The 25,273-nt window shown below is 43.8% G+C and overlaps 1 protein-coding gene and 1 pseudogene across 7 annotated transcripts in view; one reads left to right on the top strand and one right to left on the bottom strand.

The window, feature by feature from the left end:
• The window catches only part of LOC144614886 (uncharacterized), a 171,944-nt gene that overhangs the window by 59,633 nt on the left and 87,038 nt on the right, over positions 1 to 25,273 (bottom strand). For 3 of the 7 annotated variants that reach the window (XR_013553153.2, XR_013553155.2, XR_013553159.2), the window contains 3 exons: positions 18,525 to 18,589; positions 11,416 to 11,569; positions 9,945 to 10,017 (listed from right to left, as the gene is read on the bottom strand). Coding sequence is in view for 1 of the 7 variants with exons in the window: in XM_078440916.2 (XP_078297042.1) it covers positions 9,945 to 10,017; positions 18,525 to 18,589 (138 nt within the window). In the remaining 6 variants the exon portion in view is untranslated. Of the gene's footprint in view, positions 1 to 9,037; positions 9,283 to 9,944; positions 10,018 to 11,415; positions 11,570 to 18,524; positions 18,590 to 21,604; positions 21,888 to 25,273 lie in introns of those variants that run through there. The other 4 variants (XR_013553154.2, XM_078440916.2, XR_013553157.2 and 1 more) reach the window with 4 other exon arrangements.
• LOC132685797 (cytochrome b-c1 complex subunit 7 pseudogene) lies at positions 7,100 to 7,504 on the top strand (annotated as a pseudogene).

The raw sequence follows: 25,273 nt of genomic DNA, 5'->3' as shown, positions 1-25,273 counted from the left end.
ATTGGCCCAGGTGAAAAGTGGACACAGTCTGAACTAAATCCGAGGCAGTAGTGATCGTAGCTGGTGGAGACAGTAGAAAGAAAAAAAAAAACACGTCAAATGTAATATTAGGAGGATCTGATTGATGGAACTTAAGTGTAACCAGGTCTGGGATGAGTCTCTGTTTCTCACTCGGTGTTGTTCCTCAAGCAAAAGGAGCGGAGCTTAAAAGTTAAGATAATATTTTTAATTTCTTAACAGACCTAAGTCTGAGGAACCTATTAAATGGAGACATTCGAAGATAAGTGTGTGTGGAGCCCAAGAAAGGCAGGCCTGGGCCGCAGGTATAGGTCTGGAAACCATCAGCACGTAGGTGAGGGCTGAGCCCCCGGATGTGGATGGTTTGGCCCAGGATGAGTAAATAGCACAGAAAAGCAGGAAGCAGAAGACAGAACTTCAGGGAACACCAACATTTAAAGGATCAGCAAAGGCTGAGGAGAATGAATTACTGAGCTATGAAGAAAACCAGCAGAGAGTAGGGCCGTGGACTCTGAAGGAGGGAAGAGACTCAAGAAGGAAATAATCAGCTTTTTTTTTTTTTTAAGGGAGACCAAATGTGATAATGACTGCAGTGTTGCTGTCGGATTTGAGATGGGTGACCCAGCAAGGGGGTTGGAAGTAATGGAAGCCTGGGGATTCATGGGTGGTTGTGAGAAAGACAGCAGGGGCACCGCTGTGGACCCCAAGTATTAAGCCTTATCTCAAAGAGCTTGACTGTGAGGAAAAGAGAAGTAGACTAGGGGCTAAGGGGAAGCACAAGGGCAAAAGATAGGTGAGATAAGATTTGTACTCATTTACATGTAGAGGGGAAAATGGAGACTGAACCTTGGGGGTGGGGAGCCGAAAACACAGGAGAGAGAGGAAAAGGATGGATAAGGCTGCCAGCTGTCCAGACCAAGCAGTCAAGTACTTTCGTTTTCCATATGATAAAAGCAAACAAGAGCACAGTCATATAGATTCCACTTTTTAAATCCCATTTAAAAAAGAATTTTATGTGCCTAAGTAGTACCGTCTAATGTAAAATGTAAGCTATAACATAGATTCTTATCAACATGCTTTCCCTGTCAGGCCATTTTTGGTCCACAAATTCAATTAAAGTGCGTCTGGTATTTCTGTCAGAACCTCTGACACACCAGGGGATGACGGATGGAGCGAGGTCTCCGCATCTCAGAGAAGGAGCCCCTCGCCGTTTGCCGAGCAGAGGCCAGAATGACCTTCTTTCCAGGAAAGTCATAGGAGACTTTATGGGAGTAAAGTTTCGAGAACACGACACTGTGCCCACCTCACCCCACAGGTCCCCATTGCTCCATTACCACCATCCCCTTCCTCACACACGCAGACCCTGCTTTACAGAAGAGCAGGTGCCTTATTCTGTTCTGGCTACACGATATTTCTCACGGTTCTGGAGGTTGGAGTCGAAGACCAAGGCGCTGGCAGATTTGGTGTCTGGTGAGGGGCCCGCTTCTGGGTTCATACATGGCTGTCTTCTCACTGTATCTTCACACAGTGGAAGGGATGAGAGATCTCTCTGGGATCTGTTAGAAGGGCACCATTACCATTCATAAGGGCTCGTCCTCCTGACTAAGCACTTCCCAAAGGTCCCACCCCCACAAACACCATCACACTGGGCATTAGGTTTCAACATACGAATTTTGGAGGGATACAAATATCTCAGTCTATAGCAATGGGATAGCACAGTTCTGACCAGTAAACTTAGAGCTGTCTCTAGGTGGCCTCAGACAGAGTCAGGGGAACTGAATGGAGGAAGAGAAGGATCAGGGAGAGAGAAGAGGGAAATCCAGAGATCTCTGCAAGAGGGAGTGTGAAAGTAACGCTCACGATACTTAGGGGCACCTACACATTTGGTTTCCCATCATAGATTTTGACCTTGGGAGTCACAAAGACATAGAGTCAGGTGATGTAATATGGGGAGAGTGACTGTAGGCCAGTGCTCTGCAAGCTCTCTGAGGAAGAGGAGGAGAGGGAGGAGGGGAAGGAAGAAGAACAGGGGGGAGGGCAGAAAGAGAACACAGAGGGGAGGCTGCAGAAAAGGCCAGTGCAACTATGTTGTGCTACTCTCTAAATTCTTCACATATGCCCTTATCACCAGCCCACATTCCCAGTCAAATGCTGGGGTTGAAAATCTGTTCAATGTTAATGTGACTCTGGTGGAAGATTTTCTTCTCTTTATTGGCACTCCTAATGACAGCAGCCTGGCCCTGTTTATTCATTAATGCCTGGAAGTCAATACTGAAGTAGAAGACAGAAGACAAGCAAATGGCAAGGCCAACATTTATTCCTGCGTCTCCAAGGAAGGGAGACCTTTCAAGACAGCCGGGATCTCTTGCTATCAGAAGCTAAGCAATAAAAAATGAAAAAAATAAATAAACTTCCAACTGGATAAGGAATTACAGATTACTCGTCATGTTCAGACAAGGAACACGGGGCTCAGAGATGCCAAATGAATGGCCCAAGGAAAGAAACTAGAGCCCAGGTCTCCCAACTGTTCATCTATTCCACTGCTTCTGCAATTCTCAAGTTCTATTCCCTGGAGATGGCATGGGGAAAAGGGTTGGGTGGGAGGGCGCCTAGTGGCGTATGGGAACTCTGTTTCCCCCACCCCCTCAACTATATCCAATCACAGTAATTCCTTTTTATCCAACACACATGCATGCACGCGCACACGGCTTCTGTTTAGGATTTCATTTGAAGAATATTACTGTTGTTAAAACTAAGTTTAAAAAAACTACTGCCTTGCACCACATTTATATTTATGTTTTAGGTACAGGAAGCCATGCCCTGTTCTAAAGAGTCATTATCAAACATAGAAGGCGTTTTCCAACCCAAACATGATGTGGGACTAATAAGGGACCTAACTGACAGGAGAAGTGGGTGGAAAGAGTTCAAGAGGATTCTTTCACTGGCAAGTGTATGAAAGTGATTCTCAAAATTGTTTGTACATTGAAATCACCTGGAGAGCTTGTTAAAGCACCGATTGTTGGGCCCCTGGCCTGAGATTCTTACTCAGAAAGTGTGGGGTGGAGCCCAAGAATTTTCATGTCAAACAAGTTCCTAGATGCTGCTGATACTGCTGGTCCGGGGACCACACTTTGAGAATCACTGGTGGAAAGCAGAGACGGTTGAATAGAAGTAGGTGCTACATGAGGTCCTTATGATGTTTCAAACTCATCTTTTGGAGTAAGCGTGAAGCACTTCTTTTCTTTTCTTTTTTTTAATTTTTTCAATGTTCATTTACTTTTGAGAGAGAGACAGAGTGTGAGTAGGGGAGGAGCAGAGAGACAGGGAGACACAGAATCCGAAGCAGCCTCCAGGCCCCAAGCCATCAGCCCAGAGTCAGCATAGAGCCCTATGCGGGGCCCGAACCCACGAACCACGGGACCTGAGCTGACGTTGGACACTTACCGACGGAGCCACCCAGGCGCCCCTGAAGAACTTCTTTTCAAGGCACAATTTTTCCATCGGTAAAAATAATGTCTGGGACTTTCTCAGACATAGAAAAATGCTTCTGTTATAATCCTGAATTCAAACACAATAGGATTTCAATGTGAGAAAAAATAGGAAAGAAACCTGAAATGTGCGAATTATATTCCTTGCTGCATAAAACAGACATTATTCGATCTCCAGACCTCATGTAGATATAGTAGTTGGTGGTTGATGTGAGAATAAATACTTATATCTATATGTCTATCAGAGCTACTCATCCATTTAAAAACCATTCATAAACATTGGGGTTTAGGGTGGAAATAAATCCCTATTTATATGCATATGAGTGTCATGTGCACTCATTCCTTCCACAAATATTTATAAATGCCTACCAGATGCCAGGCACCGTGCCAGGCACTAGGGAAAAGACGCACGTTCATCGCCTTCAGTCCAGTGAAAGAAACAGGAAGTGAGATAAGAGCTAGTGGAAGCATATGGAAAATTCTATGGGGGAGGAACCATTTGATTTGATGGATAATGAGCTCCATTTGAGACAATTTAAGTTTGGGCTTGTGGACTATCCGGGGAGAGATATCAAGTAGAAAGCTGGAAGTATGTGTCCGTAACACATGAGGGAACCTGGGTTGGAGATGTAGACTGAGAGTCTCTATCTAATTTTGAATATAAATGATTTCTCCATGAAAATGAAAGAAGTACGAGGAAAGGAATATTGAGGAGAAGAGGAGTGGCCAGTAAAGAAGACCGATAGTCTGACCTTGGGCTAACAGAAATGTAGGTAAGATAATGGATAAAATTAAGGACGTGTTCATACTTCTGTTTTAAACAATAATGATGTATTTGCTTGAAAATAAGATTTCTTTAGTAATTTAGTCAGCATGCCCTGCAGGAAAGGGAAGATATGCTGAATTACTCATAACATGTCTTATGCTTCCTCGTTAGACTCCAATCTTACTCAGTAGTTTCGTAGAAATCCTGCTGTCTTCTTTAAGTAAACAAAGATTATCCTCACAAATATAACTCAAAACCCTAGTTAATGTTTCTAATAGTTTTCTCTTTAAGGCCATTAACTTTTAATCACTGAGTCACAGACACATATAATAATGGTCATGTGCAAAAACAATTCCGTTTTTATCATTTGTAAACTAGCAAATTGGTGATATAATCACCACATGTGCACAAACACACACAATCTTTCCCCCTCTTTCTTATACCTCACTTCTCCTTCTTTGGCCGTCTTTAAGGTACAATTGCAACACTGTGAATGTCACATTTTTAGTTATGGTTGTCATGAATTTAAAACCATTACTCAATCCATGGCTTAATAATCAATTCAGTATACATTTAATAAACACTTTTGTTCATGCTAATACAATAGTGGGTTAGGTTACTGTCCCTGTATTCGCTGAATTTACTGAGCAATATTTAAGCCTTTTTTGATGGGAGAGCACTGGCTTTCTAGTTATTTATGTATTTATAAATAAATATAAATATAAATTAAATATAAATATGTCCTTATTTAAAATGTGCAGATGCTATTGTTTTGGTTTATTTTTATTTTGTTACATGTAAATATATAAAAATATGATTTCAGGTAATCACTCTGGTCATTGTACAAGATATACCTATGTAAAATCCTACATAAGGATTTAAGATTTGTAGGGTTGGGGGTAAAGGGTTGACTGTAAAGAAACAGCACAAGGGATTGTTGGGGGTGATGGAACTGTGCCATATCTTGACTGGGGTGATGTTTCCACAACTCTGCATTTGTCAAAACTATAGCACTCTACACCCCAAAGAATTTTACTATATGTAAATGTAAACGTAAACAAAAATTCTAACTTGCTGACATAATAGTTACTACTTCAAAGAGTATTATTTAAAATAAAATTTGGGAGACACCCGGGTATCTAGGCGTCGGTTAAGTGTCCGACTTCGGCTCAGGTCATACTCTCACGGTTCCTGGGTTTAGGCCTCGTGTTGGGCTCTGTGCTAACAGCTCAGAGCCTGGAGCCTGCTTCGGATTCCGTGTCTCCCTCTCTCTCTGCCCCACTCACGCTCTGTCTCTGTCTCTCTCTCTCTTAGAAAACATTAAAAAAATTTAACATTTAAAATAAATTTGACTTGTCACTTTATGTTTAAACCATTTACACACACACACACACACACACACACACACATGCACGCAAGTTCCCTGTATAGAACTTCCAGACAAAGTTATTTATTTGTTTGTAATCTTACTCCAGGGGAGTTCAGTTGACTTTCCCAAGGTACAATGGGAGGTGGCTGTGCAACCCTTTTTGCCTGCAGTGCCTCAAATTTCTACTCGTTCATTAAGAGAATTCTCCAGAGACAGATGTATTACAGCACTTTGAGAACAACATTCACACCCACTGCTGAAGAGTAAAAAGAGATCGCTGAAGGTTCAGCTCCGTGAAACAATTTAGTGGCTCAATGTGTTACTTAGGAACTAAATCCACGCAGGTACTTGGAAAGAAGCAATGAAGAATGGTGACAAATACCTCCCAGGGTATATGGGTATGAAGACTTATGCTCAAGTCTCCTCCGGCTTGGCTTCCGTACACAACTAGACTTCAAGTCCGCGTCTCTCACGCACTCTGTTACCTCATGGCCATCGCTTGTGGGTGATGAATGCTAGCGTTCACAGAACAGCGTGCTGATGCTTTTTTTTCCTGCCATTGTATGTAACATGTTTTCTAATTCTTTTGCTCTATTCAGCATTTGACCCCAACGATAGGGGATTATGGTATTAACTCTCTACCCAGCACACATTCTTTACAGACTCTCACTAAATACTGTAAGCCTGCTGCAGAGAGGAATAAAAGTGAAAGCATACCGTCTGGTCTTAAGCTGAGCACACAGAGGGTCGTGATCCAATTGGAAGGGAAGCAGAATTTTTAAAAAGAAAGAGGTTTGACCAAATTTTAATCCTTGTCATTTTCATTTCTCTTACCCTGTGGATTTGGGTGATTTTATTTACACTGTCAGCTTGAGCCCAGGGATTGGAAATCAGGCTTTTATGGAGATTATTAAAAGTACATAGAGTACACTAAAGGTTGGGCTAACTGATATATGCTGCTAAAAATATGAATGTGAATGCCCTGGTATTAGATGCCACTGGCGTACATTTCATCCTCCTTAGAAGGTTATTCTTGGGAGTCCGACCTGCTACAATGGTAATGAGATGCAGGCTGTCAGGATATTTCTAATAGGTAGCAAATGACCAGGGATGGAGGTGAATTAGCATTACTCAGATGAGAAGGTAGCTCTTTATACCATTAATTCCAATGCAAAGTAATTCTGCCATCCTTCTCCTAAAAGAGAGGGCATTGTAAAGTAGGGGGGGGGAGGAGGAGGGCAGGGTTAAAGCTTGAAGGATTTATCGATGGGTTGGATGGGCCACAATGTCACCCAAGTCTCTAGGCTGGGTTTTGCTCGGCACGAACTCCTCAGATGCATCACTAGCGACTTTTAGTTAGGTAATACCAGAGAGGCCTAGATCATGAAGAGAAAGTTCTAGAACTCAGTCACAGTCTTTAAGCTCTCAAGAGGTAAAAACAAAGTGGCTTACCCCATCTCAAAATACTGGAAGCATTCAGTGCTTCAGTCTTAGGTCAAAATGGCGAGCAGGCCTGCTGCCCCAGCACCAAGTCGGTGGCTGGAGGGTATTTGAAAATGGTATTACAATGCTCCAGGGTTCAAGAAAGTCCAGTTCATGTGAGATGATACAGTATACAAGAATGATGATGAGAGGCCATAAGAAGTCTTCCTGAGAAAATTCATAACGGCAAGATGTTTCGCGTAAAGAGAGCATTGGATCTGACCAGGAGGCAGCAGATTTTGCCTATAGAGCAGTGGACAAAATATAAGGAGGGTAAAATCTATCTCGAACCGCATCTGAAGGAAGTAACTTGGGAAAGAGAGAGAAGAATGGGCAAAGAAAGAATCCTGGAATGGAAATCTGTGGTTGCGGCTGCCTTGAAATATTTTGGAGAAGTTGGCTAAACCGGAAATGTACAATTTAGAACTACTTGAGCTGCAAACGTATTACTTTAGATAAATGTCTATTGTAATGACAAAAGAAAATACTAGAAGCATTCATGCTTCAACGAGGCAGGTTTAGGATCTCAAAGACATGGAAATACTCCTTTACAAAGTAGCTGCCTATGGGGGACTTGTGTCCTTGCAAGGTTATAGATTATGATAATCTAAATAGGCTTAAGAAGGTTTTAGAGAACTGCATGGATCGCAGCTCTATGATGGATCACCAGGGGAAAATGGGGTATTTGAGACACTTATTTCCAATCAAGGGGACCGATGGTAACCTGCTGCCTGCTGCATAGCCTTCTTAGGTGCCACTGATGGAATGAGAGTCACTGCCATGCTGAATCTCTCAAGTGTGCTCCACACATAAAAACGAGGAGAAGGGCAGATGGCAGGAAGCAACTAACCAAGTGTTTATTTCACTTGGAGCTCTCAGTGTAAGGACTGAGGTTCGTAAGTCTCTGTTGTGTCCTCGATGCCTACGTATACATGAAAATGTGCTATCCTGCCATAGAAAAGGGTGCTATCCAAAAAATGTGCTATCGAGGGGTGCCTGGGTGACTCAACCAGTTAGGCCTCCAACTCTGGATTTCGGCTCAGGTCACGATCTCACGTTTTGTGAGTTCGAGCCCCACACTGGGCTCTGCACTGACAGCTCAGGGCCCGCTCGGGATTCTCTCTCTCTCTCTCCCTCTCTCTATCTCTCTCAAAATAAATAAATAAACTTAAAAAAAGTACTAGCTGACCAGGGAAAGAAAAGTTTCTGATTTGTAGTCATTGCCAGTTTCCACAGAGCATACACTCTCTGATTGCATGCTACCAGCGCTTTAACGACTGGCTTGCAAACTATCTAAAGATTTAACAATCAGCACCAGCAGGAGCTGGATCCGGCAGCCCACGGAGAAGACGCTTGTCCACAGGGAGCCTACAGACCAGCTTGGCAAGTGGGCCGGTCCTCCAGTGCCTTCCCCGTTTAAAACCTTAGTTCTGAACCACTTGCCCCTATTCACTTATATTCTACATCCTGACGAGGCCTCAGATCTATTTGTTTTCCTTTTCAGAGCCTTACCCACTCTCCCCGAAACCAGCCACCCTCTGACTAAAATGTTGACTTCCTTCCTAAACTTTGATCCCAGTTCCTGGTCTGGTTGTACTGTGTTCGTGCACACTGAGGAAACGTCACCTGGTCTGGACTGCCACCTCGACCTCTCTATGTCAGCGTGTCCTCATCCGTCGAGAGCAGCTCTCCCTCCAGGTGTGCCACAGCCCACAGGTACGCTACCCCATAGGGTCTGTTTGAGGATACCAGTCAACTGCCACCAGAAAGAAGCAAAATACGTCCTTGAATGTGATGTCAGTAGAAACTGCCATGACCCCGGCCAGAGCCACCCCAACCCTCCTTCACTGACTGCCTTTTTAAAACATGGACGTCTATGTTAGGGTACGTATATGTCTTTTTCAAACCAGATTTCACGTATTTTATTCACTGGATTTGCACAACAATTCTCCAAGTCAGAAAGGATAAACATGAGTTCTCTCTTTGGTACAACAGTACTAGTAAGATAAAGACAAGTCAAGGAATTTGGCCCATATTACACAGCAAGTAAATTCTGAAGCTTTCTACAGGGCATCTCTCCTGGTCAGTGTGTTATCTGTTACCTATGGTCTCTTGGGCTAGGATCCTCTGGAGAATGGGATCCAATCCACGTGGTCATTCTGTATGGAAATTAATGAATAATTCTGATGGTAGGATGATACATTTGACGATGATGATAAGAGTGATTTATGTTTTTCATCTCCAAGTATAGAAATCAATTTCATTTTCCTGATTTTCATACCTGCATGCCTTCACACTAATTGTTTCCTCTACGTAGAATGCCTTCCACCTGTCCTATTTGCCTAGAAAATCCCCCTTCATCCCTTAGCACCTGATACGTAAGTCACCTCTGTCGGATCTGTACCTCTCACTGCCCCACCCCACCTCCAAACAGAATTAACTGTGTCATATGTTAACGGCGTTAGAGTTAGGATATAATTCTTGATGTCATTCTTTGTTTATTTAGATGTTTCTCCCACCAGATTATGGACAAGACCAGGAACAATGTTTCCTTCCTTTTTGCCTTCCAGTCTCTGTCGCGGTGCCTGGCAAGTTACAGATACTCAAAAAGCATTTTTGTGAACAATGACGAAGATGGTGATGATGACGACGGGGAAGGAGGAGGATTTCACTCCTTTCCAGAGAAATAAAGAGCCTTTCCACCTTTTACAACCGGTTTTCAGTTTAGAACAGGGTCTCAGTTAAGGTAATCAGTGCAGGCTGCTATAAAATACAATTTCCAAATATGAATACTACAACCCAATACAAGGCTATTACTTACTCGTGAACATCTGGTGCATGCTGGGATCCCTCCATTGTGTGGCTTTTCCCATCTTGGAGTCCTTTGCTTCCAGCTATTCAGATGAAAAAAAAAAAAAAAAAAGTAAAGAAGACATATCAGGTTTTAATACAAGTGGCCTCGAAGTAACAGTCATCTGCTCATATTCCATTGGCCAGAGCTCAGGAGCACATGGCCCGTCTAACTTCAAGGAAGCCTGGGAGATGTAACCTTCCTTGTGTTCAAGAAGAAACTCAAAATGGTGAGCAGTGAAAGATTTTTTTTCCACAGTCTGCACTTCTGGACATCAAATGTCTACTCTACTCTTCCTTTCACTCACAGAGCACACTCACCTCACCCTAATAAGGTCAATTCAAGGTCCCATCCAATCACCACCTCCATATTAAAAAGATAAGCTATCTGCTTGTCAGCTTCCCCACCGTCACAACCCATTTATAATGGTAGGAAAAGAACAACAAATTATCCATTTCAAGAGGGAAGTAATGGACAACATGTGACATTATGGTTCACAGCCATGCTAAAACCCTTCCGGGTCAGCACTGTGAAGTCCATACCCTCCAGACATGGGGGGTGTGGGGTTTGCCCTAGAAAGGACTCCCTTCTTTGTGCTTCTCCTTGGCCCCACGTGAGGTGAAATTGGGGGAACACCCTTCATTCTGAGCAGCGCCACTTTAAAAGCTTGACTTCTGCTCAGTGTGGCCTGGGCTGGGAACTCAAGAATTATTTTAAGCTTCGAACAAGGAAGGACTTTTCAGGTCCAGGGCCGTGGTGTCTTTGGTAATGCGATCCTCAAAAACTTAGAAGGTATATGATATATTTGCTTCCAGTCAGGTCCATGTGCCAGGAATCACACCCAGAGTTATTTTCTAGACACTGTTATCAAATCCACCTTTTTTCTTTGACTCTTCTCCTCCATGTCTTCCTCTCTCTCAACATAATTACCTAAATACATTGAGGATCTCAGAAATAAGAGATGGGAACACCATACCCCTGATTTGATTTTTGCCTCAAATGACTCCGTTCAGTTGAGAACTTTTACTAGATATTTGTCACTTCAAGCCCTTTTTGGTACCGTGTCTTACTGTCTGAATCTAAAATAAATTTATTGTTTCCAACCCTAGAGCCCAAATTTCTGGATTCTGGATTCTATTTCCACTCGCAAACTCATGATGCTTTCCTGAACCATCTCTTCCTTGTAATACATATCTAGATTTCTTGTAATACTAAAAACAGTGCTGAAATTCTGTTTTTTAACCGTGTCCCCTAAAGGTATAAACTGTGCATGTGACTGCCTTCTAATTAATATCTGGCAATAGGTATACCAAATGATTTGTCACTGCATAACCTGAATTTCTGTCTTCCATTTTCTGGTATTAATTGCCTTTCTGCCTGTTGCTGAACTAGTAAACCAGTGATACATACAGTATAGGGGCACCCAAGAATATAGGGGCACCTGGGTCGGTCAGTCAGTTGAGCGTCAGACTCTGGATTTCAGTTCAGGTCATTTCACAGTTCGTGAGATCTAGCCCCACATCGGGCTCCGCACCAGGCATGGAGCCTGCTCTGCCCCTTTCTTCCACTCTCTCTCTCTCTCTTTCTCTCTCTCTCTGTAAAATAAAAAAAATTAAATACGTAAAGTTAAAATAGTATAACGGTCAGGGAATATGATTTGGTTATGTCACTACCCCATTTCTGGTAGCAGTTTCCATATTAGAGCCATAAATACCTGTTATCATAACAACCATCTCAATGATCTCACACAGAGGTTCATTTCTCCCTCAGGCCACTGTCAGTCCAACTCTGGCAGCTCTCCTTGGAGGCTCTCTTCCAGGTAGTGACTCAGGAACCCAAAGTCCTTCCATTCTGTGGTGCTAGAATCTGAAACCAGTGGTGACTGAAAATAATGCGGAAGGGAAGTGAAGCTGGGCTATTGTTTAAGATATTTTGAAGGGGCAGGACTAGAAGTAGCTTGTATTCTTCTGTCCTAATTTTTTTTGGGGGGGCCAGAACCCTGTCACATGACCCCAACCTAACAAGGAGGGAATAAAACGTTCCTGAGTGTGCAGGACCAGGAAATGGGATTGATGAGCTTATCTTTCTCCTTCCTGCATGATAATGTGTCATTATTTGAAACGTGTCATTGACTCCCTACTGACGATTGACCAAACTGAGAAGAGATTACTTGTCTTTTCTCCATCACCAACAAGAATCTTGGACAATAGAACATCTTATTTTTATATTAAAAATAAAAACAATTTATTATTTTTTTGAGAGAGAGAGAGAAGATGCAAGTGAGTGAGGGGCAGAGAGAGAGAGAGAGAATCCCAGGAGGGGCAGAGAGAGAGAGAAAAGGAGAGAAAGAGAGAGAGAGAGAGAGAAGCAGGGCTCACTCGAAGTGGGGCTCGAGCTCACCAGGTGTGGGACTCGAACTCACAAACCATGAAATCATGACCTGAGCTGAAGTCAGATGCTTAACGACTGAGCCATCCTGGTGCCCCACAATTTATATTTTTAAAAAATTATATACATTATATTAAAATTTTTTATATAAAAATAAAAAAGTTCAAAGCACTTTAAAATTATTTATGAAGAATTTAAGGCAAATATAATTTTCTTCCCACTTAATAAACAATAGAAAATTAGAATAGTGAGAGGTTTCACAAGACCCACCGTGGATCATCCAACAAGCTACCAGAACTTTGGCTTTGAAAGATAACCTTCTCTGACCAAATCTGTATAACACAAGCAATTAGTGTGTAAACTGGCCGTAAATGACAATTAGTCATGACCATGCATGACGGAGATGGCTTAGTCTAAGTGAACTGGTTATCGGCACTCTCTAATCACTCACCTGTCACCCAACTCTCCTCAAGTGTACCTCAGCCCAAGGGGACAGAGGACCTGATCCACCAACAAGTAGTAATCAGTGTGGCAGTGTAGTGGAAAGAGCAGTTTTGAGTGAAATAGATCTAGGGTCCTGTGCAAGTAATTTGAACTTCTCTGAAACTCAGTTCCCTCATCTCTCATTTGTGAAATGGGGGATATGCTGTATACTATTGTGAGCATCTGAGATACACACACATACGCACACACACACACACAGCATGGCTGACATTCAGACAATATGAACTGGTAGTGGTATTCTCAATGGTCAGTGTTCATGCTGTACTAGGTTTTGGCTATTTTAATATCATCCCTGAGTGTACTGAATAAGTCTACACCTACCTACTTATTTATTTATTTTTCTTTCTTTCTTTTTTTTTTTTAATTTTTTTTAACGTTTATTTATTTTTGAGACAGAGAGAGACAGAGCATGAACGGGGGAGGGTCAGAGAGAGAGGGAGACACAGAATCTGAAACAGGCTCCAGGCTCTGAGCCATCAGCCCAGAGCCCGACACGGGGCTCGAACTCACGGACCACAAGATCATGACCTGAGCCGAAGTCGGCCACTTAACCAACTGAGCCACCCAGACGCCCCTACCTACTTATTTATTTAGGCCTACAACAGGCCTATCATTTTTCTTGGCATTATGCAAGATACAAAGAAATTTAATTTAAGGCGTAGACCCGGTCTTCAACCCAGTCCCGAGGCCCACCATGTGAAGGTAACTAGAAATGTGGCAGGAACTCAGAGAGGGAATTCATGTGAGCATTGGCTGCACAAGTCAAAGAAGGTTCCACGGAGAAGGTGATTCCATGAGTTTGGAGGATGCTGGAGGTTGGGGGGACGCTTCTGCATAAAGATTGGTAGAGAACACCGAGGAGACCAATCAGACAGGAGAGGAGAGCAACTAAAGAGAAATGAACTTTATCACCAGTGCTGCACATTCATGCGGAGTAAAATGGGTACTTCATTTTTATATCAAAAAGGGCAAAATCCCCATCCCAAAGAGATCATTGCATTTCCAGAGGGTACTGATAGGAACACAGCCATAATGGATTCCAGTAATTGCAAACATTTGTACAAAGAGGAAAATGTTAAAATGGATACCTTTTGTACGATTTTGAAAAGGTATGGTATATTGGGTGTTTTTCCAATGCAACAATCCTTGTTTTCCTATTTCTCTTCTCAAACGTTCTCTTTTCAACTCCATACATGCTACTACAACAGAGACATGCCAAGTACCTGGGACAGGGGTCTAGCACATAGTAGGCACCCAAAGAATGTTTGTTAAATGTTAAGTTGTTTGGTAAAGTTCTGAAAAAGTTTTGCTTGGCAGAATTGCAGCTTTTCTGTAGTCTTCAAATCAGGCAAGGTGAGTGAGTAGAAGTTTACCTCCTTAAAAACGAGACAGTGAAGACTGCTGATCAACTCTTACATGGAGTTTATATGAATGCACAAGGAAGGAAATTAGTAGATGCTTTGAATGATGATATCTAGTGACCAGAAAGGCAGACAGCCCAGGAAAAGCTCATCTTTGAAGGTTTTAACATAGTCATTGTCTAAGTGCCACTTTCCCAGGCTCAGCACACACTGGTGATGCACTTGAAGCTTTGATAGGTCCTTCAGCAAAGCATCTTCCTTCCCTAACGCTTTTCCTAAGTTCCACTTCATGACTGAATGACTTAAGATAACCAAGGTGGGTGATCTCCAACCCATATCTAACAGGTGTCATTTTTTTCAGTTAAAGTGATACAATTTTCCCCCTTCCTTTAAACTATTATTCTTTATGGTTGCCACCATCAAATCAATGCTTCCCAGTTTTTAGGTGATGGGTAAATGCCAATAAGAAAAAGGAAGTCATTGCCCAGCATTTATCATCAAATCAGTATTTCTTTTTGTGTATGTATGTGCTTAATAAAATGATAACCTTGAAAGCTAAGCTTTGAGAAAAAGGGACTTCTAAATTTCAAAAGTTCCCTTTACATGAGCAAAGCCATGCTTTGAGTAACAATATGGAATTTTACAGGAATAGAGAGTTTAGAATATGACATAAGAGGCATTCTTACCTGCTTGGGAGAAAATTGGAAGTTATTCTGGAGCAGGGAGGAGGAAGAAATGGAAAACCCAACAACAACAACAGCAAAAAGGAAACTAGCCAGTTATGTATATCCCTGACCTCCCATGCTACCCACACTAGAAATTCCCCAGAGCAATAGGGCTTATTCTTGCCTTCCCATGAACATACCAGAATTTCAATCCTGCTCTCCCCTCCCCCCATGTCTGCCTTTGTATTGAAACCTCAGCAATATGGTACCACTGGCAGGTGGGTTAACCTGGCTGAGGGGGTTGTTTAGGTGCCCTGAAGTAGAGCTTCTGGCTTCCCAAGGCTTGTACTTGGTGTCCATGGAATCCAGAAGTTCCATATGGTCCTGTGAGAGGCTACAGTGATACTGAGATGCCAGAAGACATGCAGGGATCTGTAGTTGGGACAAGACAGCCACAGAGTATGAGGACTCCACCACCAGAAGCAAGTAGCCAGGACCAGGGGCAGGACTAAATACAAACCCCAAGAGACCAAATGGAAGAGCCCCTTCTTTGTGGCCACCAGCCCAGGGTACCCAGGGAACAGACCGGACCTGTCCTGCAGCAAAGACTAGCAAGGACTTAGAGGTAAGCCAACCCAAGCTTCTCTCCCCCACCCACCATGGCAGTGCTACATAAGACTCCTCCCAAGCCCAAATGCTACCTATAGCTTGCAGGTGGGAGGGGAGTAGAGAAACCTTGAAAGACTGACATTTACGCCAAAAAAGACTATTGTTAACACAAGAAAGGGTTGCCTTTAGTTGTCAGGTTTAAGTCCCGTCTGGTTCACCTCCACTTCCACGCAAGAAAGGGACGAGGGATCCGAGCAACATGGTAAATTACATCCCAAAGCAACACGCTCTGTGCTTTTAACACAGCTGAGTGTAGGACACGTGATTTTTAACCCCGACTCTACTAACGATGCAAAGTTGCTGGTCAAAACGCCCAGAAGCCCTCCCCATGCTTTAAGTGACGTCATGCAGGTGAATAGAAATACGTGTCACGTCATCTACGTCCTATAGTTTTGTAAGGCTTTCCCTGTAATGTTAAACCTAAAAAACTATTCTGATTACATCACAGATCCAACTGGAGGGAGAAGATGTAGTCACCGCATTTCCGCTTAAGAATTGTTATTTCCTTACCCTCAGGGGAGAGGACAGAGGCACGCTCGATCTTATTGCATTCCGCTGATATTTCATCATTGACACATTGGAGGTTTGTGGCAACTCCTCATAGAGCAAGTCTTTCGGTGCCATTTGTCCAACAATTTGCTCACTTCGCGTCTCGGTGTCACATTTTGGTAACCCTCACAATATTTCAAACCTTTTCATCATTACCTTTGTTATGATGATCTGTGCTCAGCGATCTTTGACATCACTATTGCAATTGTCCTGGGCTCCCGTGATCCATACCCAGATAAGACAGCAAACTTAACAGACAAATGTTATTATGTCCTGACTACTCCACCCAGCAGCCGTTCCCCATCTCTCTCCTTCTCGTCAGGCCTCCCTAGTCCCAGAGCCACAACGGTATTGAAAGTAGGCCAACTAATAACCCTACGATGCCCTCCAACGTGTTCAAGTGAGAGGGAGAGGTGCACATCTCTCTCTTTAAATCAAAAGCTAGAAATGAGTAAGCTCAGTGGGGAAGGCATGTTGAAAGCTGAGATAGGCTGAGAGCTGGACCTCTTGCACCAGTTAGCTGAGTTGTGAATACAAAGGACAAGTTCTTGGAGGAAATGAAAAGTGCTGCTCCAGTGAACACATAAATGATAAGAAAGGGAAACAGCCTTATTGCTGATACGGAGAAAGTGTCAGCGGTCTGGATAGGAGATCAAACCAACCACAACATTCCGTTAAGCCAAACCCTAATCCAGAGCAAGGCCCATAACTCTGTTCAATTCTGTGCAGGCTGAGAGAGGTGAGGAAGCTGCACAAGGAAAGTCTGAAGCTAGCAGAGGTTGGCTCATGAGGTTTAAGGAAAGAGGCCTTAAACATCCGCAACATCAAAGTGCAATGTGAAGCAGCAGGTGCTGGTGTAGGAGCTGCGGCCAGTGATCCCGAAGATCCAGCTCAGAGAATTCCTGAAGGTGGGCACACGAAATAGCAGATTTTCAATATAAATGAAACATCCTCCTCTTGGAAGTAGATGCCATCTAGGACTTTTGTAGATATGGAGGACAAGTCAATGCCTGGCTTCAAAGGGCAAGGTGACTCTTTTGTTAAGGGCTAACATGGTTGGTGACTTTAAGTTGAAGCCAGTGTTCATTTAGCATTCCAAAACTCCTAGGGCCTTTAGGAATTATGCTAAATATACTCTGCTTGTGCTCTAGAAATGGAACAACAAAGCCTAGATGACAGGATGTTTACACCATGGTTTACTGAATATTTGAAGCCCCCTGTTGAGACCTACTGTCCAGAAAAAAGATTCCTATCAAGAGATTACTGCTCATTGACAATGCACCTTCTCACCCAAGAGCTCTGATGGAGATGTCCAGTGAGATTCATGTTGTTTCCATGCCTGCTAACACAACTTCCATTCTGCAGCCCATGGACCAAGGAGCAATTTCAATGTTTAAGTCTTATCATTTAAGAAATACATTTCATAAGGCTATAGCTACCACAGATCATGAGCTCCTGATGAATTTGGACAAAGTAAATTGAAAATCTTCTGGAAAGGATTCACCAGTCTCGATGCCACTAAGAACATTCATGATTCATGGCAAGAGATCCAAATATCAAGATCAGCAGAAGTTTGGGAGAAGGGATTCCAACCCTAATGGATGATGTGAAGGGGTTCAAGACTTCAGGGGAGAAAGTCACTGCAGACATGGTGGAAACAGCAAGGGAGCTAGAATGAGAAGTGGAGCCTGAAGATGGACTGAATTGCTATAATCTCGTGATAAAACTTTAAGGGATGAAGGGTGCTTCTTAAGAATGAGCATGAAAGGGTTTTTTGAGATGGAGTCCACTCCTAGTGAAAATGCTGTATAGATAGATTGTTGAAATGACAACCAAGAGTTTGGAATATTACATAAACTTAGTTGATAAAGAAGCAGAAGGGGGTGCCTGGGTGGCTCAGTTAGTTAAGCATCTGACTATTGATCTCAGCTTAGGTCTTGATCTCAGGGCTGTGAGTTCAAGCCCCGTGTTGGGTTCCCTGCTGGGCATGAAGTCTACTTAAAAAAAAAAAAAAATTGGAAGGGTTGCAGAGGATTGATTCCAAATTTGAAAGAAGTTCTCCTGAGGGTAAAATGCTATCAAACAACATTATGTGCTACAGGGAAGTCATTCATGAGAGGAAGAGTCAATCAAAGTGGCAAATTGCAGTGTTGTCTTATTTTTAGAAATTGCCACAGCCATCCCAGCCTTCAGCAAGCCATCATCATCGAGGCAAGACCCGCTATCAGCAAAGATTATGACTCACTGAAAACCCAGATGATGGTTTGTGTTTTTTCAGCAAGGAAGTCATTTTAAATTAAGGTATTTACATTGGGGGTGTTTTTAGACCTAACGCTATCGCACACTTAATAGACTACAGCATAGCATAAATATAACTTTTATGGGTACTGGGAAACAAAAAAAAATTGACTCACTTTATTGAATTGTTTGCTTTATGGCGATGGTCTGGAACTGAGTCCACAGTATCTCCTAGACACATCTGTGACAAAAAACATAAAGTCATACACGTGGTTGTGCTAGGAATCTCGATCTGTCATTTAGAAAAATAACACGTCAGAAAGTCACGGGAAAGACATTGTTTGCTACATGTTGTCGGAGACTTTGCATGCACTCTCTTATGTATCCCTCAAACCACCAGGTAAATCAGGTGTTATTCTCATATTATAGTTGAGGACACTGAAACTCTGATTAATAAATCAAGATTTACTTTTCCAAGGCCACCAAAGCTAGAAGGTCCCAGAACTAGTATTGGAACGCACCAACAGGACCTCGGTAGAACCCTCTCTGTTCCACTGCCTCGCCCAGGGTCTCACACTTCTGCCCAGCGTTTCATACAGAGACCTGCCTGATGACGACACCCCTGCTGAACACAGCAGGCTGATGGCCTCCTGTCCCTTGGAAATGGACACCGCAATGTTTTATCAAAACTGCCAGCCTCGGAATTTATCTGGCATAGCAAGAACCAGAAGCCCACGCTATTGCCCTCCTAAGTTAGGAGACTTTTTCTTTTTCCTTCAGGTTCCCTATTTTGATGGTAGATGAAAAGAATTATTTCCTTTTTCTCTCTGATGGCCACTCTTGCGTCCGTTCCAATTAGTGCGTTCCATTCTTTGAAGACAAGCCCAAGTTGCTTTTCTGATCCCTCAGCTTCTCAGGCTCCTGTCTTAAAGACCATTGTCTTGACAAATCAGAAGCAGGAGCGGGGAGCTGATTAGCTGGGCTGCTCAGCCTCCCCCAGGTGCCTTCAGATACCTACCTGTTCCCTTCGATGCTGGACATTTCACAAGAAGCATGCACAAACCAGAAAGTGAGGTGCCAGGACGACCTGCAACACCGACCTACAGGAGCATTTGAGGGGAGCAGGCAGGTCTTCAGAAGCTACTTAGAAAAATGCTTTCTAGTATGCAGGCATCGCATCCTGTGGAGCCTGAAGCATGCGGCAAGACAATTATGGTGGGCTTTCTGAAGTTGTGGAAAAGACTAAAAATGGCCAATCCCTCAGGACATAAGGAAATATAGGCATCGAGCCAGTGGAAACCACGAAGTAAGCCAGAAAGAAATGAAAGCTTTTCTGCTTTTCCTTACTATTCCTTTCTACATTAAAAGCCAATTTTACTAGCATTTTGTCAGCCAGAGTCCTTTGCAGACAAATACCTCCAAATTCCCAGACCAGCGACGATGGAGATCCATAAAGATGTTTTAAAGACTGTCACCTGAAATGCCTTTGTGCATCATTGATACAAATTAAATAGCGTCTGGCATTTTTTGAATGATTGAGTAATGCTACTTACTTTATGAAAACGGGTAATTCATATTTAGAATGTTTAGAACGTTTAGTTAACCAGAATACTTGACTTACGGGACACTTTGGCGACTCAATGAGCTAAGAATCGACCAGCTGGTACCATGAAAACCCACGTGCTTCAGAATTAGAAGGATGAGGTTGCCTCCCAAATGTGATCATTTATTAACTGCGTGACCTTCAAGTCCTTTGAACTCTCTGCACCTTACTTTTCTCATTTACAAATGAGGGTAATGTTATCTTCCTTTCCAGTTGTTAACACTTCTATGAGACAGACATGTGCACGCGCCCAACACATACCTGCCCACAAGAGAAACTTAACAAAGACATCTGCAATTTTTTTAAAAAGTTCTAAGTTTATTTATGTATTTTGAGAGACAGAGAGACAGCATGAGTGGGGTGGGGAGAGAGAGAGAGAGAGAGAGAGAGAGAGAGAGAGAGAGAGAATCCCAGGCAGGCTTTGCACGGCTAGCACAGAGCCTGATGTGGAGCTCGACCCACAAAGGGGTGAGATCATGACCTGAGCTGAAACCAAGATGCTTAACCAGCTGAGTTCACCCACAGTGCCCCAATACACCTGCAATTCTTATGATGATGATATGTTTAATACTGCTGGTATTAGCAATTTCATATCTAATTCTTCCCTTGTTCTACCAGCCTCTGTCCACCCTTCCATTTTGTTATTACATACCTCCCCTGGACCTGAGAGTCTTCCCAAATTCTATGGTTGGCCCCTCCCTTTCTCATGCAAACAATGAAGAGTTGTTTGGGCATATCTGAGACTCTCCCTGGGCCGAGTTCTCCCCTCCGCAGAGACACCGCCCTCTGCCCTCGTCTTAGTTTCCTCCATCATTTCCTCTTTCTCTGGGCCAGACCTGGATAAACTTGTGGTTTCCTTCCTTCGAGCTCTCTGGAGAGCTGAGTACTGCACACTTGAAAGCCTAAAAACTTGTCATTTCCACCTTGAACCAGTGGCTGACCTAGCCAGACAGCCTGGGAAATGAATTAGTGTCCTTAAGCAGAGGCAGAATGTGAGCAGTGACCCAGCTCCCCTAAGCAACTATGGAAACTGTCAAGCGGTAGTTAAAGTTCCCTTTTTCCCAACCCCTTTAATTATGTTGAAAACTATGTCATATTGTTTTTGAAAAAGTTAATGAAATAGTAGGTAAAGGTGAACCAAGGAACATAATTTACTTGGATTTCCTTGCAAGCTTTTGATAAGGTCCCTCATAAAAGGCTATTAAGGAAAATAGATGACCAGAGGGCTATGGGCAAAAAGTCTTTTTGGTGTATTAAAAACTGGTTAAGCTATTTTAGAAGGAAGAATCACTGATGCTGGCTACTTCTTGGAGTGGAGAGAGGTTAATCACAAGCTGTCCCCAGTGTATTTGGACTTAAAGTGTTAGAGCAAATTACAAAGGAAAAGAAAGCAAAGTTAATCAAAGACACAAAATGATTAGCATGGTATGAGCTTTCCAGAGTGCTTGGCATGAACGAAGTCTCCTTGTCCATCACCCGGGAAATACAGGCCCCGAGAGGGAACTGGGCACGGCCCGGAAAAGGAAACTTCCAAGGATGGGGACTAAGTTCTGAAAACCCTTGAGAGAAAGACACACCAAAAAAAAAAAAAAAAAAAAATGCTTTTCATTTGGTGGCCCAAGCGCAGCGGGGTCTGAGACTGGAGGGAAGGGCGTAACAACCTTGCGAGCGTCCTTCCCACCCTCCCAGCAGATGGTGGTTTAAGGCCATGAAAAATCAGAAATGAGAGGCATGGGTGGAAAGCATTTAAGCAGTATGAAGACACCATTTTGCATGCTTTTCATTCCAAAGTTGTAAAAGAATCATTCTATTGGTGAAGGAGAGCCAAAGAATGTAACCGGGAATAAGGTTCCCCTGGGTAACTGTTGTATGTGACAAGACACAGAGAAGACGTGTTTACCACCGACTCTCGGGGGTGACGGGAAGAGCTTCATTTCTGCAAAAGAAGACAGACCTTCCTTTAAAGTGCTTGTAATTAACCATACGCTTCTCCTCACAGTTAGCCCCACTGCTGTTCCCCACCCCCCAAATATTTTCACTGTAAAACAGGACAGAAGGAGTTACACAAATATGTGGATGCTGAGGAGGCAAAGCCCAGCTCTTCTCCCAGCCACGGCCCTCATTAATCTTTGTGACACTCTTTATTGAGTCTCACCTGTGTTTCTTCAGGATCACAAAGCCCCCCATGCCAAAGTCACACAGCAATCTGTGGCAAAGTTAACTCTAATCTTGGTTGGCCAAGCTTCTTTTCTTTTGCCTAGTCAAGTCATAACTCTAGTTGATATATAGGGTGCTGTTTGCATGGCAGGAATGCCTTTATTTTGAGAGGGACAGAGAGAGTGCATGAAACAATATATTGGACATAAAAATACTCCTCTCGAAGAATCCAGCAATAGACCCATACAAATATAGTCAACTTACTTTTGACCAAGGTGCAAAGACAATTCAATAGAGAAAGGATGGCTTTTCAAACAAATGGTTCTGGAACAATTGATACTGGAAACAATATTTTTTTATACTAAAAAAAAAAGAAGAAAAACCCCCAATACATGCCATATACAAAGATGAGCAAAAATAGATCATAAATGCAAATGTAATTGTAAAATTATAAATTTCTAGAAGAAAATCAAGGAGAAAATCTTTGCAATATTTGGGTTAGACAAAAAGTTCTTAGATCCAACAGCAAAAAAGGAAAAAAAAATGGATAAAATTGGACTTGATAAAAATTCAAAGCCTCGAGACCTGAGTCATAAGCAGGAACTGAAACAAAAAGCAAACCTTTCATTTTTCCAACGAGACTTAGCGACATAAAACCTTTCCTCAGGAGCATAAGACTCGGAGTGAGCAACTAAATTGAAAAATGGCAGAACCTCAGCTAACTTTTCCCCAAAATGGGTCAGGTAGAAATTAATGGCTCTTTCCTCTGCTTTCCTAGCAATTTGTGTGCTTTTATAGTACTTAACACGCTCTATTGTCGTTAATTGTCATGGACTCATCCCATCTCAGGCACAGATGTCCTCACTGAATTGTGAGCTCCTCGGGGGCAGGGCCAAGTATTATTATATCTGTGCACTCTCAGAACCTAGCAGAGGAGTGATACAGAATGTGCAGTCAATAGATGTTTGAAGAATAAAAGAAAGGAGGAGGGGGCGGGGGAAAGCAAGAAAGTGCGAGAAAGGCATTGTGAGAAGAGAGAAAGGGAAGGAAGGAAGGAAGGAAGGAAGGAAGGAAGGAAGGAAGGAAGGGGGATGGAGGGAGGGAGGGAGGGAGGGAGGAAGGGAGGGAGGGAGGAAAAAAGAAAACTATGCCTGGGGTGGAAGAAACCAGGACCCACAGGGTCTGCTAGAAGACAGGGCAGTGTTTGGTGTGGGAAGGGGCAGCCGTGGGCCAGCAGGATCTTCTGGAGCCCTGTAACCCACATCGGCCCACGGTTGCGTGGCCAGGCCACTCTCTCTGAAATCACCACCAACCACCCTTTGTCCCTGACGCTGCAGCCCCGAAGTCGTCAGGAGCCATTGTGTGGTTCAGCACAGGGCCAACCACCGCCAAGGCAGGAGGAGGGAGGCTGAGGCTGCTGGCTAGTGCTGCTGGGCCTGCTCCCTCCACTCCCCGGCCACGGGCCTGGGTGTCAGAGCCAGAACCGGCAGGTCAGGGTGGCGAGGAGCTGCTGGCATGGCCGGCCTCTCACATTCTCTCCTCTCCAATGGCCCCGGCCCGGCATTGCTGGGGAAACGGGAGGGGCCCGGCAGCCAGCAGCCCAGAGTGAGAACTTCCCTTTGCCAGAGCCAGCTGCTGGCTGCCATCTGGGCAGGGGCAGTGCCAGTTTCCCAAATCTGCCTTCCCTCTGGAAAAGGGGGAGAAAACTCTGTGCTGAGAAGATAGCTTCTCCCTCCATCCTGAGGCTCTCAGTTAAAAACCCAACAAAACCAGCCTTTGAAAAAGGAAGGAATGGGAAATGCCTCTCGTTGGGCCATTTCCAAAGGAATTTGCTTCTCCTGGGGCCTTTACGTCCAATAAAAATCTCTATTCGCCCTCCGTGTCCCTTGGTTCTTTTATTTTACTTAGCGATAACCCTTACCTTTTAAAAATCGCATCTCCTCGTTCGCACAAATAAAACGCCGGTATCCGTGGGTCCTTTTTATTTGTCACGTAGGGGTGGGATCACCTGCCATAAGCTGAACATTCTCTGAGAGGTGTGATTTAGTCTTTTTCCTTCGCTCCCTACCATAAATAACCCAGCACCTCCCCTCAGCTGGCACTCAGTGGACGCTTTCTGATGGGTTCATCCATTCACCGAACGCATATTGAGCACCTTCTGAACGTCAGCACGGGACTGTTGTTGGTGAAAACTCAAAGAGGATCCGGCCCCTGTTCTCAGAGGTCAGCCAGTCAGACGGAAACATTCCCTCAGGTCCTCCCGGATGTCAGCTGCGGTGTGCCAGCCCTTCGACCACATGTTATTTACTGTGCCACCACTATGCTCCCAGGAGGCAGATGGGAACTGAGTAGGTCCTCCGCGAAACCAAACGCGGGCAAACTCTATCCAGGGGTGAGAGTCTCACCGTGGACACTGCCCAATCAGAACAGATCCCGGGTTTATGTTTGTTTATTATTGCTTTAGCTCTTAAGTCCTTCGTCTCCATCTTGACACCCCCTTCTTAGCGAAAGCACAGAACCGACCCAGCATCCCACCACGGCGAGCTGACGGACGGACGGTCGGATGGTCGCAGGGAAGGAGGCGCCTACGGCCACAGGAGGCCCTCACCCTCACGGAGGTCCTCAGGGCGGGTCTCCAGCTAGGCTTCCCACCTTCGCTGGCATCCTGGTTCTGAAGCAGTTCTAAACACGCTTATTGTTTCATGAAAGCAGGGAAGGTCTGGAGAGTGTGGCTGGCTCTCTGAAATAGACAGCTTGGCCCCCCGGCTCTGGAGCCTTGATGTTTCGCCTGTTTGGGGGACAATCGGGCACCTTAAAAAAAAAGTGGTTCACGAAGTCCTAATTCACAGGAACAATGCTATCTTGCCTTTTAAGTGTTTCCTAAGCTGTAAATGCAGTTTGCTTAGGACGGAGCCCGTAGTAAGCAGTCGTTGTTTAATGAATTTGAATGTGAATCATCTCCTTGGTGCCTCATCTTAGTTCCTGGGATAGGCAGGGCAGGCACGATCAGTTCCCATGCTGTGGCCCAGCACAGGTAACTAGCTTGTCCTGGCTGATATAGTAGGTGACAGAGCTAGACCAGAAGTTGGGTCTCCTGACTTCTAATCCAGCGTTCTTCCCCTAAGCCAAATTATTAATGGATAATATGAACTTCAGCATCCCCAG

The sequence above is a fragment of the Panthera onca genome, chromosome F1 (assembly GCF_046562875.1).
Source record: "Panthera onca isolate mPanOnc1 chromosome F1, mPanOnc1 haplotype 2, whole genome shotgun sequence".
Lineage (NCBI taxonomy): Eukaryota > Metazoa > Chordata > Mammalia > Carnivora > Felidae > Panthera > Panthera onca.
Note: the sequence above shows the minus strand (reverse complement) of the source record. Positions and strands in the feature narration are given on the sequence as shown.